The sequence below is a fragment of the Pithys albifrons genome, chromosome 7, assembly GCF_047495875.1.
Source record: "Pithys albifrons albifrons isolate INPA30051 chromosome 7, PitAlb_v1, whole genome shotgun sequence".
NCBI lineage: Eukaryota > Metazoa > Chordata > Aves > Passeriformes > Thamnophilidae > Pithys > Pithys albifrons.
In genome coordinates, this window is record NC_092464.1 from 44,679,228 (window position 1) to 44,698,164 (window position 18,937).

The 18,937-nt window shown below is 43.0% G+C and overlaps 1 protein-coding gene across 7 annotated transcripts in view; it reads left to right on the forward strand.

Moving 5' to 3' along the window:
* FYCO1 (FYVE and coiled-coil domain autophagy adaptor 1) overlaps window positions 1–9,056 on the forward strand; it is a 43,854-nt gene extending 34,798 nt beyond the window's left edge. For 6 of the 7 annotated variants that reach the window (XM_071561312.1, XM_071561315.1, XM_071561317.1 and 3 more), the window contains 4 exons: window positions 2,143–2,238; window positions 3,265–3,475; window positions 4,755–4,864; window positions 5,297–9,056. In XM_071561312.1, the coding sequence (XP_071417413.1) occupies window positions 2,143–2,238; window positions 3,265–3,475; window positions 4,755–4,864; window positions 5,297–5,372 (493 nt within the window). In that variant the 3' untranslated portion in view covers window positions 5,373–9,056. The remainder of the gene's footprint in view (window positions 1–2,142; window positions 2,239–3,264; window positions 3,476–4,754; window positions 4,865–5,296) is intronic. The other variant, XM_071561316.1, reaches the window with a different exon arrangement.
* Window positions 9,057–18,937: the final 9,881 nt, after the last annotated feature.

The following is an 18,937-nucleotide window of genomic DNA, read 5'->3' on the forward strand; positions in this document are numbered from 1 at the left end:
CCACATAGGCTGGCAGACCTCAGCTTAGACTGTTGCACTCAATGGGGATATCATAAAGAGATGGAAGGTTTGCCTTGTGATTATAATGCACTGAGGTTTAATACACAAAGTAAAAGACGTAGCATTCCCTTAGCCTAAAGTGAGTCAATGTGTGGTGAATGTATTAGTTGGAGCAAACAAGTGAAAAGCTAACCATCTAATCATGTACTGGGTCGCAGCAGCAGGAATAAGGAAAATCGTATATTAGAGAACATGGAAAATATATTGGTGCTGGGATTTAATGTACATTTCAGAGTTCCAAACAAAAGGTGAAATGAATGGATTAAATAATGAACTCTAATGGCATTGTGTAATAAATCATGGAGTTTGGCACTTCTGGGAAGCCTGTAGTCAAGTAGTTCTCTTTGTCTGCATGAGTTCAAGGCTGTGAAATTAAAGCTGTGTAGCTATCATGGTGGGAAGGGAGACCTATGTGGCTCACAGCATGAAATCTGTTGCTGTTCCCACTGTGCAAGAAAAATATACGTACAGTTTTACCGGCTATAGTTGTGTTTTTCTAGGGTTCTTTTTCAGAATTAGTTTTCTTACCCAGTTGTACAAAGTTAACAATGAAATTATTTATATCACTTTATATTTGTATAGGTGTTGCATTAACCTTTATGGACCAGCCTGTAGTATGTCATTCCTACCTTTCAACTGAGAGATAATGTTTGGTTATAGCTCAGGTTTTGCACTTAATTACAGGTGTGAGTTTTCTATGCATATCCCAACTGTCTCTTGAGGGTATTAACAGTAGCGGCATCACTCTGAAGAAGTCAATAGTTATCCAAGAGGCTACAGGAATAAAAAAACAGGAATAACAGAAATGAATTCTGCAGATAACAGTGCTTTGACTTCAGGAGATGTGTAGACAGTGGGTGCAGTTTCATTTGCAGTCATAACAGTAAATTCTTCATGTTTCCAAGCTATAATGCCACTACACTAAACTTACACCTGGATGCTTGTGCTGCCACAGTATATTCAGATGCTGCTAATGACCAGCTGAAGGATTGTTGCCTGGAGATGCTTTCTGCTGCTCTTCTACTCAGCAGTGCTCCTTGTAGAGATTGTAAAAGAAAATGCTAAACTGTGCAGTGTTTTGAGAATTAGTCTACAGCAGCTGTAGCAATTTTGCCCTTTTGGGGCATGATTGCACTTGGTGGTTCAGAAGTACATATGATATTACATTTTAGTAGATTTCACTGGTTTTTGGAAGGAACTGACCAGTTGGTTCCCTGCATATAAGAATCCTTGGCATTTTTTCTGGGAATGACAGCCTGCCTAATTGTCTTAGTTATCAACCTGCTGAAATGCTGAGAAGCAAAACAATCAGTTAGCTTACATGGAAACTACAAGCATTTGTTTACTGACTCTCAAACTCATCCTACTCTATGTCCAGCCCTGTAATCCGTAACTGGTGCTACTCTAGTGTTCACCCAGAGCATACACCGTTTTGGAGGTAAGGAGTGGATAGCAGGCTCTTCCATCCTCTTCCTTTGCTCCCCATGACACGTCATGGTGTGGAGGAGACATCCTGCTTTGTCATCTTATGACAGCTTCTTTAGTGTATTTGTGTTTGAATCATAGTTTTCCTTGTAAAAAAAAAGATACATGGTAGTGATTTTACTGTGATAAAATATGTTCTGTGTACAATTGTCAGAGTAAGGAACTGGATAATATGCTGTAAAACACCTCACAGATTAAATCCAGGGAAATGTCTTATCCCTTTGCAAGCTTTGTTTTGCTTGTGTCTGCCCTTCATGAAGTTTCCACTTGCCAGGGAACCTTTAAAACCTGTCAGTATCTCAACAGGGAATTTATCTTATAATTGCAGAAGAGATGTTTTGGATGTACATATGTATTCTTCCTAGCTCATGAAACCAGGATAGGAACAGTTTTGTCTTTGTGCATAGTGGTGAGCAGAACAGGGCTGCAGTTTTGCCCAGGCAGTTTTGTAACTAGAATGTGCAAAATAAGAACCCTAGAATTTGGTATCAGGACCACCAAAGCATTTCTATTTTAGGAAGACATCAGCATGCAAATGGTACTTGACCAAATACTACTCAGACAATCATGATTTTCCTTTTTTTTCCCTTGTTCTAGAAACAGCACATGTAATTCTTCAACCTTTGATGAATCTGAAGAGTGGCAAGTTGCTCAAGATGCTGAGATATGCTTGTTGAAGTCAGGAGAAATCATGTAAGCAGAACAGTTTCATTAGTTCCAGGCTGAAAGAATAAAGGTTGAGATCAGATACCAGCTATGTGAGCACAAGTCTTGCAGGCTCCTGGAAGAGCTGAGCCCTTGCGTCCCACAGTAGAGTTTGATCTGAGGAGGATGAGGGTACAGCTCAACTATGCAGAGCAGCAGCAATGAGCCAGGTCCTTTCTCTTCAGTCCTACAAAACTTTAGTGCAAATGGGGAACAAGAAGGAAGGATGTGGGTCCACTTTGCATCAGAAAACCTTCCTTTCTATTCCTAGAAGGAGGTGCTGTCAACAGGACGAGGCTTAGAGAGAAGACTCTGCAGTCCTAGCAGTCTTTGAAAGAGACTGCAAGGACAAATCAGGGAGTGCAGCACTACTTGGACCTGGTTTCAGTCTGAAATAGGTATCAGAATGAGGTCAGCTCATACAGTGCTTTAGGACCCAGTATCATCTAGGTGCTAAGAACTTCCTTTTTGACTGGAAGTGTTTTGAGTCAGCTCTTTTGTAGCTTCTTTGGGTAAAACAGATCAAGATGTAGCATTAAATGCTTCAGAGGATCTAGACAGAGCTGCTGTTCACATTTCATCCATCTGTCCCCTCTGTATTCCTAATCCCAATTTCCTGTACAAATAGTAGGTCCTGATACCAAGGGTGAATAAATCAGGTAACTTATTTTTAGTTTAAATTTCTCCTTAGAAAGAACAATAGAGGGCAGCAGACTCTTTTTTTCATTGTAGTGACTAGAAAGCTTTATTCCAGCACTGGTATTCTCTAGTTGAAATGAAATAAGTAAGTGAATAAAATCCACATTTGCCAGAGCAGTGAAAGTTCTTAATATCAGTCATCTTTTCTGTAATTTTTGCCTCCATCTAAGGCTGAATTTTTGTGCATCTTGTGGACCTGTCCGAAATATGCTGGGGAGTCTGTCTCAAAAAGATGGACAATAAAAACAATGATTACTGGTTTTGTCTGTAAGTGGACTGGATTTCTTCAAATAACTGTATTTTTCTCCCTCACAGGATCAAATTACCCCTTACAGTGGAAGAGATCATAAATTTTGGAGAAAGTAACAGAGAGCTGTTCATTAAATCCAGCACCTACAGTATCATTCCCATCACTGTTACAGAGATGGGGCTAACAATTAGCTGGATCTTTTCCTCAGACCCTAAAAGCATATCCTTCAGTGTTGTCTACCAAGAGGCCGAAGACACACCGCTGGATCAGTGCAAAGTAAGCTCTTTGTTTCCCTAGTTCCTCAGAGATCACAGGGCACTGCAGTTGGCTGCCTTAAGGAATCAGCAAGTATCGCCAGGAAAACTCCACCAGAATGCCGGTTGCCATTGCATTAGGGATTTGTCTCCAGTTAAGATGCAGTTCTGCTAAAGGCAGAGCTACATCCTTAGTTATTTAACGATGCCCGCAAAAGTTGAGCTGAAAAACACTGTAGCTTCTATTTGTTGCATCTGAAATTCACCCACTATTATTAAATAGAAATAAAAGTCCAAGGCTGCAAAAATCTTTTTTTTCCCTCCCTTTTCAATCTCAATTTATAAGCTCTTTAGGGCTGATTTTGCCAGGCTCTTGAGCAGAAGCCACAAGGAAAGAGATAAATTGCTTGGATTATGTATGTTTCTTACTATGAAGTATATATTTAAGTGCTTTGATGGTGTGCAAAATTGCTTCACTGGTGCCCAAGGTACCAGGTTTTATACATGTTGTCCATATTTCATGAGGATTATGGATTAAGTAAATGTATTTTACTCAACTAATTGCCAAGTTTCACTGAAGATAAGGCAACTGTTTGTTTAATCCACTGTGGAAGGGGGAACTCTACGGCTGTGATTTACAAGGAGAATAGGACATTTATAGAGCGTGTGTTAATTCACAGCATGGTTACTAATTCCATGTAAAATGTCTCTTAATCTGAAAGCTGAATGAACTGTGAATATTGCTTTTGTCTTGATACATTTGTTTGATATAACTTTTGAGTTTTATAGGGTCATCCTTGATCTATGTCACCTGCTCTTCTGGCAGCTGTGCTGGGGTTTTACAACAAGACACACAGAGTCATAGATACACACACTTTTGCTGTAAGCTCAGATAATTCAGATTTGATGAGAAATCTTATTTTATAATACAGGGAGTATAAAAGCATATATTAAAAGACATACTTAGGTAAATCTTTTCTTGGATATATGGATTTAATGTAGCATTTGCCAATGTTTGTAAAGTTGCTTAGATTAACATTTAAAAGATCATGATTTGATTCTATCTCTAAAGCAAAGAGTTGTAGGTTATTGCTGTAAAGAGATTATCAAAAGAAAACAAGTCGCACTCTGAGATTTTAGTTTGGGTGAGTTTTTAATGCTTGTCAGTTAAAATAATTAGTTTTGCAGGTATATACACTTGGGGAGTTTCAAGATGGCTGAAGTCTAAGTATTTTTCTGAAGGCAAATGTCAATCTATAGGGAAAATAGCAAGCTTCATTTTGATTTGTATTGAATTCCAGGTTCTTATCCCTATGACTCGCTGCAACTCTCATAAGGAAACTATCAGAGGACAGGTGAAAGTCAGAAACCCTGGAATCTACACACTGATATTTGACAACACATTCTCTAGGTAAGTTCTAGCTGGGTGTAAAAGGTGAAATGGGCTTTGATTCAGAGACTGTGGAATGGATCAGATGTGTCATTATTCTTCCATTCAGAAGTAAATATGAGAAACTGGCCAAAATATCTTCAAGCTGGAGTTTGGGTTCTTGTTCTTGTTTGGGTTTTTTTCTGCCCCCATAGCAATATTCCACTCTTCTGTCTCCACCTCTGGGAAGGTAAACAGAAGTAAGCAAGTCATTTGTGACTCTTTCCAAGAAAGTTTAGTCAGGATTGTCATCTTATTCACAGCAGACTTGACAGCCCTTGCACAGACATACTTCTTGACAACAGTCAGTTTTTTACCTGACTATAAACTGAAAGACAGAATACACTTTTAAGGCTTTCTGTCTAGTTGACTTCAGCTAACATGATCTTCTTGCTCTCTCTTCTTCCTTGACAGGTTTATCTCAAAAAGAGTGTTTTATCACTTGGCTGTTGAACGACCTGTCATCTATGATGGAAGTGATTTTCCATAGCCTTGACTATACTGTGTTATTTTTAATTATATTTTTAAGAAATTATTTATGTACATGTAAGCATACTGATTACCACTGTGTTTGAAGACTTTGAAACTATGCAATAGTTGTAATGCACTTAAGAGGAGATGTATACACTAAAAAACAGAAGCCTTGTCAGGAACACTAATGGTTCTGTACTGTGTACAGATTGCTGAAAAGCCAATGTTTCATTTAACAGGTCAATAATAACCAATTTTTTTTCAGTGGGAAGAAAACTAAGTGTGGGTGTGTCTAAATGCAAACTGAAATTCTCTGCTGAATTATTAAATTATTTTTCTTCCAAAAATATCCTTCAAAAGGAAATTTAAAGTTGACCTCTTCACTGAGGAGTAAACAGCCATTTCTGTTCTGCTATTCTTAATCAGAACAGCAATTATGCAATACTTCAATCTTCAGAGGCATATATTGTAATCCATCTAGAATTTTTTATCTTTTCCAAGTTTTATAAACAGCAAACATAGGAGTTTTTTACATTTTGGTCTAAGATTTGATAAGTCTTAACTGGCTTTTACAAATGCTTTGGCACTAAATACCAGTTACAGAACAATACAACACGAAGCAGCAGCTCCTTTCACTATTTCTCACCGTACTGTGTACACTGGTCCGCTGAAGCCAGCTCTTATGGTGAGTACCAGTGGCACAACGAGGAGTATCCTCTGTGAAGTACTGCTCACTGTGTGATATTAGGAAGAGGAGAATTCCTTTTTCCTGCCTTAGCACCTTAGTCATCAGCAATCATAGGAAAGCACAGCTTCTGAGGACATCAGCAGTGTCTCTCAACCACATGGAAAGCAGCAATAATATTTGAACCAGTCTCAAAACGTCCATCCAAAACTGACTGTGTATCCAGGCCTGATGAGCTCTCCACCCTGTGTTAGTGGATTCTGTCCTTTTCCTAAACCTTGAAGTTGTCCTGTCCAATTAACTTTCCATCTCAGATCTAGGGGCAGGTTGTAAGCACTGCCTCTTAAGAGAAGACTGGGTTCTCATTTATACAAAATTTCTATACAAACCATCTGCTTTCTATATAGAATTTCATCCTTTTGTCAAAATATCTGAAAGTAGATTTTTTTGTTTAAATATCCTGCCTTCTGATGCAATGGCAAAACATTTGGCAGGAGAAAGACAAAAGCTCTTTCTCCCAACCAGCCCTCCTCATCATTTTAGGTGTATCTGATTTCTCATGTCATTGTTCTCTCAAGGAAACCTCAGACCTGGAATGTTTTAGTGCAACAGTTGGTAGAAGTTCAGCACAGCCAGTCAGGAAACACTGTAGAGGGAACACTTGGTTGCAGCTGTAGCTGACATACAGGAGGCATGGTGAGAGACAGGAAGTAAAACATAAGGGGAAAGAACTAAAAAGGCCAAGCACAAGCTGAAGCAAATTGTTTAGGGGAGGAGAAAGGGGCAAACTTGTAAATGTAAAAGCAAGGGCAGGGAATCAGAGGGATTAGCTTGACTAGAGAAGAAAATCAGGAGAGTCCAGCTGGTGTTTATGTGTTGCTTGTCCCATAAGGGATCTCCAACACTAAAAAACTGCTTGTTTCAAAGATGGAGGTCACAAAATGTGTTTGACATTTACATAGTAGCAGCTGAGGTAGAGGAAAGTTTCTGATCATAGAAAAGAAAAGAATTGCAGATAAAGCTAAAGATTGCTTATCATTTGTTCCAGTTGTTAACAATATATAAATGCAGTGATCTTGAAAGGGATTGTGAAAGAATGACTACCTTTCATGGAGCACCTAGATTTTAGGTGTCTGGCTCATCCATAGTGTTCCCCTCCCTTCAGCCTCCCATGCCCATACCGGTGGTGTGCTCCCCAACCTCTGCCCAGCAGAGGGGTCAGTGCAAGGGCAAGCTGGTTTCCTCCTCCTCCTGAGGCCTACAGTGCAATTAAACCCTTACCTGCTGTGTGCATGAAAATGAGATGGACAAGAGATGGATGGACAATAAACAGGCAATAAATAGCACACGGATCAGTTCAGGAATTATGGCATATTTCAGTGTTGAAGCTATGTTTTATATTTAATTAGGCAAGAAGAGCTTATTTATTGCTTAAAAATGGAGTACTGTTTACCATAAGCTATGCAATTTCACTAAGCTGTTACTGGAGTCTGCTGCAGTTTTCCTTTAAGCTTTTAGGTGTGGATTTTAAAAGCATTTTGCTGGTTTTAGGTAGAATACTAATCTTACTGGGGTATCCTTCTTAAAATGCCAAATGTAAGGTAAAGGGACACTGTCAAGTATCTTGGGCCCAAATATGACATCTCTGCTCAAAAGTATTTGAAGTCTCTATTCTAAATTATTTGATGGCCTTGCTTCTTCATTTCCTCTCCACATCCAGTTCTTAACAATTTTTCATATATGGCAAATATTTTTAAGCCACTGTTAATGTAAATCTAAAAGTAATTGTCTCCATCTAGTAAGCCAGAGGCTTCCCTGGAAGTCTTTCATGTTGACAGTCCTGAGACTGGCTAAGGATATGTTTGGGAGGAGGGGAATAAAACCACTGGATTTTTTTCATTTAGAATTTGAGTATTTTTGGTATCTTTTCTTCAGGTTTTCCTGCCCCTTGAGAGTAGTTTTGAAAGAGGACTAAGAGTGGAAGCCAGAAACTGTAGTTTAAAGATCAAAAGGTTTGCTCCTAACTGAGGAGAGTATTTAAGGAGAAAAAGTTTCAAATGATGAAATACTCAGGCTGGTAAGGTGCAAGTGGACAGGAGCACAGCTGTTCAAAGCCGCTGCTCAAGAAGAAGAATCCCATCATATCAGCTAGAAGAGGCTGTGCAGAGATGATAGTGAAGAACCTGGCAGTTAGTACCAACCTTTTGTTTGAATGTCCCAGACTGGAGCCATGGAAACCCAATGAAAGGACTTCGCACAAGTGCAGGTTTGTGCAAGAGATTATTTCATTCAAGCACTTTATACCTCCATTCATAAAGCACTTGTTTATGTGAGCTGTGCCCGCAATGCTGAAAAGTTTGTTTATTTACAAGTGCTCAGGGGATTTGTCAAACTGGGCTTTTTATTATCTGCAGGAATACAACTAAGAGAAAAGAAATGTTTAAAGTTGATCATAAAATTAATTGAATGGGATGTCATACTCGTAGGACAAAGAGATTATATATTGTGATCAGCATAAGCAATTGGGTGTTTTTTTCTGGGTGTTGGAAAGGGTAAGGAAGAATGGAGGGTATGACTATTTGTTATGCAGAGGTTTATGTGAAGGAAAGAATGTAGTTTCTTTGTGAAAATGACAGTGTTCCTTTACTCAACGTTTCTCACTGTTTCTTAATGAAAAAGGAGAGATGTATTGCATGAGAATGTACCACATTACAAAACAGCAAAGCTACAAAAGCCTGACTTTGCTCCTTTCTTAAAATTGAAATTGCACTATGGTTTTAATTATGCTCAGTAACTGAGGTGGCAACTTGTTCAGAAGCATCTTTTGGTCTTAAATGCCAAAGAATTGCAAACCCTGTTCTCATCAAACTTCATGCTCCAGATATGGGAAAATTTATGTATACCAGTGTCTGTACAGTTACAGAGATGTAGACGGTTGTGTACTGGAATGTTTCTTGATGCTTTTTTTTCCTTTTTTAACCTCAGGAATTAAAAAATAAAATTCTTTATCATTGCGAATGTGTGTCCCTTTCCTGCTTTGTAAAGATAGCTTTGTGTGGAAGATAAATCTGCTAATTGTATGGTCTACTTCTAAGAGGGAAAAAATTTTAGAAAATAAGGAAAATAGAAAATAGTTTGTCATACTGGTGGTGAAACACCAAGTCTGTACAGTACAACAGAGCAACAGTGGAGATGCTTAAGGGCTGAGTGAGCCAGACCTCAGAGGTAAAACCAGAGCAGCCTCCAGCGCAGCAAGTACAAGAGGACTTGGCAAGGAGGTGACATTGCAGAGGAGGTGCAGGGAGTGCTGAGGAACAGGGAGCTTCTCACGTGCTGCCGCCCCAGCATGGCAAAGGAGCAGTTGGAGCTGCGCTCCTGGGTGTCACAGGCAGGAGAACTGCTCTTGGCCCCTGCCTTGGCAGCAGCCACTGCGTTGCATCATCTTTCCAGTGCTATCCTGAAGTGCTCACCAGCAAAGACACAGAGGACTAGGATGAAATCAAGCTTGAACAGGCATTCACAAAGGAGAAAACATAGGAGGATTTAGCAGTTTACTTATCCTGTTATTTCTTTATTTCCCTGCAGGCAAAATTTGAAAAACTAATAGAATGGCTGCAGAAAGTCTTTCTATCAGTTCACACTGACTTCTGATGGGACACATATATATCAGACAAATAACTACTGGTGTGAAACAGCTTGCCCAAAGAAGAAAGCCTAACAAAAAGCAATAACAAAGCTTGACTATCATTTATCCATATAATCTGATATTTTTTGATAGTCACAAAACCACCTTGTCTTTACATCAGCATAAGTAACTCCAAAGTTCACAATACACTTAAAAACTTATGAAACAGTTCCTGGTTTAAGAAGTTAGTTTTAAATGAAAATCCTACATTTTTAAAATCTGTATCTTTATTTCAATGCACTTTATTTTTCTTTTGAAAATTACATGTACTAATGTGGAAATACCCCTTTAATCAGCTGCCAGCCAAATGTACATCCCCTTAAGCACAAAAAGTACAGTAAGCATTTCCAATTGTTAAACTCCAGGGTAGTCTGTATATACCTGAAACACTATCCTGAATGTTTGATTTCCCCAGGAGATTAGCTTTATTTTCCATACTGCCTTGGCAACCACAACAATTTTTTAAAATAAGCTATGTAACACCTGGGGTTTTATACCTGGTTAAAAGTTGCGAGTAAAACAACAGCTGGTCAAATTTTAGGTGAATGTCAGCCAAGGAGTTTGTCACTCTAAAGCTGAAAGCTTGAAGTTCCATAACAAAGCATTTATTGGAAAACGCACCATGTACTCGGCTACAAAATGCTTATTCTGTGTTAGCTCAGGTTCCTTCTCCTAAAATCCCCAAAATGTTTTCTTCCCTGAGCTGCTTCCTATTCTTTATCCACCTGTGTGTATGCATGCACTTAGGTATGTATACATATGGCCAGACTTCGTAAAGGAAGATTTGGGCAGGGCTCTCCCCACATGCCCTTCCAGCCTGCGCAGTGGATTTTTTAGGTCAGGCACAGCGTGCACAGAACTGGCCCCACCGTTTAAGTCCTAAGGTCCATCTGCCACGGCCGACCGACCTTGGACAGTGACAGTGAAGTCCTCGGGACTGTCGCAGCACCTGATACTAACCGGGGCTGACCCTGCTGAGCATCCGAGATCTGACGGGATGGGATGGCAGGGAGGCTTTAACTGCCAGGGGATGGTCCCCACTGGGACTCGAACTCAGGTCCTTGGGATTCAGAGTCTGGAGTGCTCTCCGTTACACCACGGGACCACCCTATGCACTTATACACACGCACATACGGCCCCCAAATTATCGGGAAGGAGTAGTGCGTGCCCATCGGCTGCAGCCACGGCTGGATGAACATGTTTCCAGTTTTGTGGACACCCTTTCTGCTGAAAGGAGTCCGCTCAGGAAGAGCCGGTGCCAGGCGCGTTTCCCGTGAGTCCGTCCTCGGGGCCGGGAGCTGTTGCGGGGCAGCCCCGCGCGTCGGGGCGGTGCGAGCGGTCTGGGCCGGGGCTGCTCTCCAAGAGAGAGGCGAGCAGCTGCAATGCGGTCCTACGGCGACAGAAGTGGGGAAGTGCCAGCACTACTTCCCTAGTAACGTTCTACAGGTAGTGGGCCAGGTCCTCCCCGTAAATCCGAACGCCAAGGGTGGGGATAAGGAGCGACCCCGCCCCACGTGGGGCGCAGAGGAGGAAGAGAGGCCCAGGTGTATTTAGGTGGAGCCTGGGGCGGGGCGTGGGCGTAGGCGTCGCTGCCGCTGAAAATGGTCTGGACGGGCTCTTGTAGCCCTCAGCCCCGCAGCTGGCCCGTATTGGCTGCCGTGAATGCGGGGCTCGGATCCACCGCGTCCCAGCGCAGTGCCCGCTGCCCGGCTCCTCTGCCCCGGCCAGACTGGCGTTCCTATCGCCCCAGGGCAGTGCCTCCTGCCCGGCTCCACCTCGCCCCAGGGCAGTGCCTCCTGCCCGGCTCCTCTGCCCCGGCCGGGATCCACCTCGCCCCAGGGCAGTGCCTCCTGCCCGGCTCCTCTACCCCGGCCGGGATCCACCTCGCCCCAGGGCAGTGCCTCCTGCCCGGCTCCTCTGCCCCGGCCGGGATCCACCTCGCCCCAGGGCAGTGCCTCCTGCCCGGCTCCTCTGCCCCGGCCGGGATCCACCCTGCCCCAGGGCAGTGCCTCCTGCCCGGCTCCTCTGCCCCGGCCGGGATCCACCCTGCCCCAGGGCAGTGCCTCCTGCCCGGCTCCTCTGCCCCGGCCGGGATCCACCCTGCCCCAGGGCAGTGCCTCCTGCCCGGCTCCTCTGCCCCGGCCGGGATCCACCCTGCCCCAGGGCAGTGCCTCCTGCCCGGCTCCTCTGCCCCGGCCGGGATCCACCCTGCCCCAGGGCAGTGCCTCCTGCCCGGCTCCTCTGCCCCGGCCGGGATCCACCCTGCCCCAGGGCAGTGCCTCCTGCCCGGCTCCTCTGCCCCGGCCGGGATCCACCCTGCCCCAGGGCAGTGCCTCCTGCCCGGCTCCTCTGCCCCGGCCGGGATCCACCCTGCCCCAGGGCAGTGCCTCCTGCCCGGCTCCTCTGCCCCGGCCGGGATCCACCCTGCCCCAGGGCAGTGCCTCCTGCCCGGCTCCTCTGCCCCGGCCGGGATCCACCTCGCCCCAGGGCAGTGCCTCCTGCCCGGCTCCTCTGCCCTGGCGGCCGGGGCTGCACCTCAGAGTAAGGCCCATGGGCAGTAAAGGAAGGGTTGTGTTTGCTTAAACAGAGTAAGTAAAACTTCGTGTGTGCAGTGGGCTTTGTACCTTTTGTAACTGTACAGAACGATTGCTTCAGACCCTGGTCTCGCATGCATATTCTAATGATAGCTGTGTTAGTTCCAACTAAAACCTGCCCTTAATCATTCACAGTACTTCACTGTTCTTAGAAGATTCATCTACAGATTTTCAATGTCCTGTTGTACTTTCAAGGGTTTTTTGCTATCACGCAGACCTAGATTTACCAGTGTATTTCCAAGTAGTTTGTGAACTACACATGTCTAAATAATAAGGGAGCGAGGAGTTCAGCATTTTTTCCTGTGGATATTGGTATAACTGACCTGCCATTGGAGCTTTGGAAAACTAAACCAATATTAAGTAAGTTTCTTGTATAAACTTGCAAGGTTAATGAAAAAAAAGTAATGTCATATTCAGTGTAGGCTGTCTGAGGCAACAATTTTTAACCCCCCTAATTCTGTCATTGATGGTTAATATCGGTCTGTTTATTGTTAGTAGATTGTGATGGAGTCTCAGTATCTGATGCAATGCCTTGGAAGCTGCTTGAAGAAGGGACTGGCTGAGATTGTGGAGCACCAACCAGCAGATCCAGTAGAGTATCTTGCACATTGGATTTACAGTTACAGAAGAAACTTAGATGAAGAAAAAAATGTGAATCCAACATAGGCAAAAAAAATCATTACAATATAATTGATGTTATATTATACCTCTTTTTTTGTGGTGCTGTCGCATCTTGTAGCTCTTTGTATACTTCTAATCTATAATGATTTTGATTAAAGTAGCATCAAAAAAGTATTTTAATTTCACTTTTCTGAATAACTGAAGTTATTAGTTCACCTCATGAGTAAGAAAACTTACTATGCAGTAAACTGTTATTTAAAAAAATGAAGGTACTTAAGGTGAATAAAACCCTATTTAAGACATATATGAGGAGCAACTGGTGAATTATGAACAAGATTTCTATTATGAAATACAATGTAAACAATGTGGTGGAAATATGAATGTGGGATTTTTTTCTTTCTAATTTGTCCTTTCTTAAACTGACTGCAGGCTGAGTGGGAGCAAGAACATGAGAAGTTGGAACTGCAGAATAGAGAAGACTACATGCAGTTGTAGCAGGAAGATCAAAAGTTTTAAGCCAAAGCTTAGTTGGTAGTTTGAAAATACCATTAATCTGCCATCTTTTCCACATAGAGGCATCAATTATAAAACACAAGGCAGAAGTCCATGAGTCTTGAATGAACACAGAATTTGAAAAAAACAAAGTGTAAATGGGGTAAAAATATCTAATATCTTGTTTTTGCAGTTTGTATTTTGTACTTGAATTTTGGTCTGGTCTATTAGATTTATTTAGTTTATATTTAGAACAGACCATACATTCATTACAAAATGGTCTAGTCCTGCCCACTCCAGGCTGACCCACAGGCACAGCTTCACACTGCTGCATGCCAGGGCTGCAAGCAGGCAGGAGCCAGGGGTGCAGGGTCTGCAACATGCCCCACAAACCCCATGCTTTGCAAGCAACAGCAAAATGGAGCAAAACAAAAGTACAGCGCCTGCAAGAAGAAAGGCCAGGCTATTCCTGCTGCAGAAAGTGGGGAGACCCAGGGCAGGACTGCACTGCAGCCAGTCACATGAAGTCCCTGCTGGTGGCACATCTTATGTGACAACCATCCAGAAGACTGTGGCAGGAAAGATTTTGAAGAGGAAGGCAGTGAAAAGTGGTTAATAAATATATGAACTTGCACATTTTATGTCTTCTTTCTGGTAAGCTGGTGTGCAAATTATGCTGATTTAAGTTCCCCTCTCAGCAGGCGGTCTGATCACCACAGGGTTTTGCTTTAATGATGGTGTTCAGCTGTGACTGGTGCTAGTTCAACTCACACTTCAAGGAAATGTCCAAATGGCAGTTCAGGCTCAGTTCCAGTTATGGAGAAAACGATGATTTAGGCTGGGGTTTGGGTGGGGCTCCCCTATTACTTGGCACTGCGCTCCAGAGTTAGCAGCATGACATTGCCTTCCAAAGGGAAGGAGCCCAGGGTGCTCCACACTCAACTGCAAAATCACCACTTGAGTGTCTGCATATCTCTTAGTTGTAATCCTGAAACTCTTCCTGACACAGGTGTAGGTTTTTATGTGAGGATACCACTGTATGACACTTGGCCTCCCTCGCACCCTGGACCCTTCAGTAGGAAAACAGAAGTGAGGGAGCAGTCTCAGCTAAATCCCAGGGTACCTGCTAAGTAAAGCACAGGTGTGAAAGCACAGGTGTGGTCTCTGGGCTCAGGCACAAGTTATCTGGGCTGGCAAATGGCTGCCTGACAGTAGATCCATGGTAACTATTCCTAATTCAAGCTCATTTGGCCCTTGGTGTAATGCAAGCTGATTCAGTTTTGGGAGCGTTACATCAACTTCAGCTGGGTAAAGGCAAAGCTGATGCAAAGGATCTTCACATCCTATGGTGTCTCCTTCATGAATCTGGGCCCTCATGTTCAGTATGTAAAGGCTTTAATCAGATTTAGTTCAATTCTCCTTAGAAGCAAAGTAATAAATTTAACTTACCCTACTCCTTCACACAGCCAGTTCCACTGTACTAGAAGTACCCAGGGCAGATAAGTGTCCAGACCAGAATGTGAGGCAGCTGCTCATCTTGTTCATTACTTTTCTGTCACATGCCATTTGCTAAATGAGTGATGCTGACAACAGCAGCTTTTTTACCCCTGAAGGTGGGAACAGAAGCAGAGCAGTGTGAACGTTTGTCTTCTTGCCAAATTTCTGCCAAACTGGTTCCCTATTTGTATCCTGACTCATTGCCAACCACAGTAAGTTACTTTCACTGTAAAGTTGAGATGATGTGGTCGGTTCTTGCAATACCAGCATGCATCATAAGATAACTTGTGACTTCCCTCCAGCTCATATAATTACAAAACTAAGCATCTCTGGTTTTTCTTACAACTATATTGCTTTCCTGCTCATCAACAGAACTTGCAAGTCTAACACTTTTTTGTTTGTTTGATTGTTTAAAGTAAGCTGGAAAGTTTAAACTACCAGCATTTCCTTATATGTCTTCTTTTTAAATGCAGAGGGCTTAATACTAAGCACAATTTGGGGTGATTTTTAAAGCTCCTTTTTTATTGCATGTACTAATGGCAGAGACATACTCAGCTTGATGTGCTGATCAGATGCTGTTAAGGTTTTGCAGAAATAGAACAAAACTTGGGGTTATACCTTTCTGCTGATGCTGATCAAGAAGTTTCCTTTAGTCCCAGTGAAAACTGCACTGTGTTTACACTAAATCTGGCTTTAGATGTTTCCATTTTCTACTCCTTAGTTAAGAGGACATTAACCTGCTTCTTTCCAAGCAGTCTATTTTAGAGGTTCACACCCCCTCACATGGTCTGTTTAGAAGAGGCTGTGCCTGTGGCTGCCGTTCACTGTCCTCTATGAGGAGGATATTTCACAGATCACAGGACCTGAGTTGGAAGGGACTCACAAGGATCAAGTCCAGCTCTTAAGTGAATGGCCTGTACAGGGATTGAACCAACAATCTTGGCATTCTTAGCACCGTGCTCTAACTAGCTGAGCTAACTCAGTGAGATCAGTGTCTCTGATTGCCAGGTTATATGTGCTTATATAAACGACACACAGGGGCTCCTGGAGATTTCTATACCAGGCAAGCAAAAGGGCATTCATTATTCCCCTTATCAGCGTGAGTACACAGCCATTAAATTTCCCCCTCTCTTCAGAAAGGTAGAGAGCTAAAGTAAAAAACTAGCCTGAAAACTCCCTGAATGGCTCAGGCAATTAGAACATCAGAACAAAAATGTATCAGCCCAAGCCTGCCAGGTGAACCTCTAACAATAGCCCAAATCCCCTCATTTTGGCCATGAGGATGGGTTGCAAACACAGAACTTGAAAGAAAAAAATGTTATTTACACTACTCTTAGTCTAGTAGCACTTTTCATCCACAAAACCAGGACAAGTTTAAAGTGTAGAATTACTGAGTACTGAAGATACACAGTTACCCAGTTTCTATCACAAATATATATATATTTCTGTGACCCCAATTCCTGTTTGCTGGCAAAGAATGTTTCAGCAATCCCTGTACAAAGCCATATAATCAGCAGCTTCCTTTACAGAGCACTGGGATGTTACAGAATATCTCTGAAAATCAGCAGCATTGAGTTTAAAGTGAACAGGATTACTAATGTTAGTAAGTAGTTGGAATTACTTATCTCATTTAAATCAGAAAGGGCCCTAGGACTTCAGAACAAATTCTGTAATGAGTAAAAGAAAAATTTGGTGATCATGTTGACTACAAAATACTGCTTTGTTACTGCTTTGTTGTTTCAAAATTATTCTACAGAGTAAGTTCATCAAAGCAGCATCAAAATAAAACCATGGGCAGCACTTACTGCACATTTCACTGTGAACAGGATGATGGTTTTATGGTGGAGTAGTATCTCACACAAACCACCAACAGTTTCTCTATTTTTCTTTCAAGTGTCTTCTACCTCATTTTTTGAGGTCTTCAGTTTTTTCTTATTGAGTTCAATTCATGTAAAATTTAAAATTTTTTTTCAGATACAGTAATAGTCAACACACCATGACATAGTCTTAGCCTGAAGCTGTTGTGAGAAAAACAGAATCTATAATGGCAATACTGTATTATGTATTGTAGTAAAATTATAGTATGTAGGAAAATCTGTATTATGTAATGTAGTAAAACATTTAAGGCACACATATACAACAAATCCATCTAGCAATTTTTCTTTTCCCCATTCTCTCTGCTTATCACACCACAATAGACTCTGGCACATGTTCTGGCAAGACTGGGTAGAAAATAATTTTTTTCTCTTACAAAAAGGTTCTAAGAAAGTGCTTGAAGGGCAGAATTTTATTTTTCCTACACATGATCAGTATAATGTTTTGTTACTATTTTAATATTGCTGGTATTTGGTACCAGAGGTACTAAAGACTCCACTGTAATGACATGGTAGGATGAACTATGGCTTGTATTAATGTCTTTTAAGCATTAAGCAGCAAACACTCAGTTTTAAAGAATAGGATTGTATCCCACAATTCAAAATACAACTTTCTGGGTTAAAACTGTCAATACCAACAGCCCTGAGTGACCCACCTCGGTCTGACGGCTTTACCTGCTTCTGAATCAGGTAAAAATCCTTCTTGTGTGCATAAAAAGCCTTTTTTAATACGCTTTAAACAAGTGTTTCTTGAGAGGCATCTGAGGATCTGAACCTGGGAGTAACAGGCAACTTATTAGACCACATGCAGCTAAAGATCAACAAGCACAATTTATTATCACCTATTGACATCCCTCTGCCTTTGGAAAGCCATTGACCAAATGCCCCAGTGAATTTGTTATTAGTAGCAATTACTGCCAACAGAAAAGCCCTGTGTGCTGTACAGCAGGAGCATAACAGGAAGGAGGAGTGGAGCACAAGAAGTGTTTGGCAGTGCCACATTTTGGTCATTTTGGTGTCCTTTTCCCGTTGGTGTCACTGCAGGGTCGGGCCCAGACACAAGAATGAGGCACACTGAAAACACAGCTGAAAACACACTCTTTGCGTGCGTGTGTGTGTGTGTGTGTGTGTGTGTGTGTGTTTATATACTAAATAGAGCTTTTTGGTAAATCTAAATAGAGCTTTTTGGGTATGGGTGTGTTTTGGTGTGGGTTGTTTATTTGTTTTGTTTACACATTCTTGTAAATTGCACTTGGTAAAAGGCAAGCATTTCCTCTTCAGGAAAGGTGCTAATAGTAATGCTGACTTTGTAAGTCCAAATCACGACTTTCTTGTAACGATGTGATAATCTATTCCGACTAAAAGGCTTTCTTTTTGTCAGTTTCTCTGACAGGAGGAGTCGGGGCCGGGAGGGCGGTGGGGCGGGAGGAGGCAGCAGAGCTGCTGGAGCGGGTCTAGAGAAGAGCAACAAGGCTGGTGAAGGGACTGGAGCTCAAGTCCTATGGGGAGAGGCTGAGGGAGCTGGGGGTGTTTAGCCTGGAGAAGCGGAGGCTCAGAGGTGACCTCATCACTGTCTAGAACTACCTGAAGGGAAGTTCTGGCCAGGTGGGGGTTGGTCGCTTCTCCCAGGCACTCAGCAATAGGACAAGGGGGCACGGGCTTAAGCTCTGCCAGGGGAAATTTAAGCTGGATATCAGAAAATTCTTTCCAGAGAGAGTAACCAGGCATTGGAATGGGCTGCCCAGAGAGGGGGTGGACTCCCCATCCCTGGAGGTTTTTAAACTGAGATTGGCCGTGGCACTGAGTGCCATGATCTGGTAAAGGGACTGGTGTTGGACCAAGGGTTGGATTTGATGATCTCGGAGGTCTTTTCCAACCCAATCGATTCTATGATTCTAGGGGCAGGGCCCGAGGGCGGTGCTGTGGTTGCCGGTGGGCCGGGAGGAGTCGGGGCAGGAGGAGGCAGGAGGAGTCGGGGCCGGGCGGTGCTGTGGGTGCCGGTGGGGCGGGAGGAGTCGGGGCAGGAGGAGTCGGGGCCGGGCGGGCGGTGCTGTGAGTGCCGGTGGGGCAGGATCAGGATCAGGATCAGGATCAGGCTGCGGCTGCGGGCGCAGCGGTGCCCGTTTCCCGGCGGGC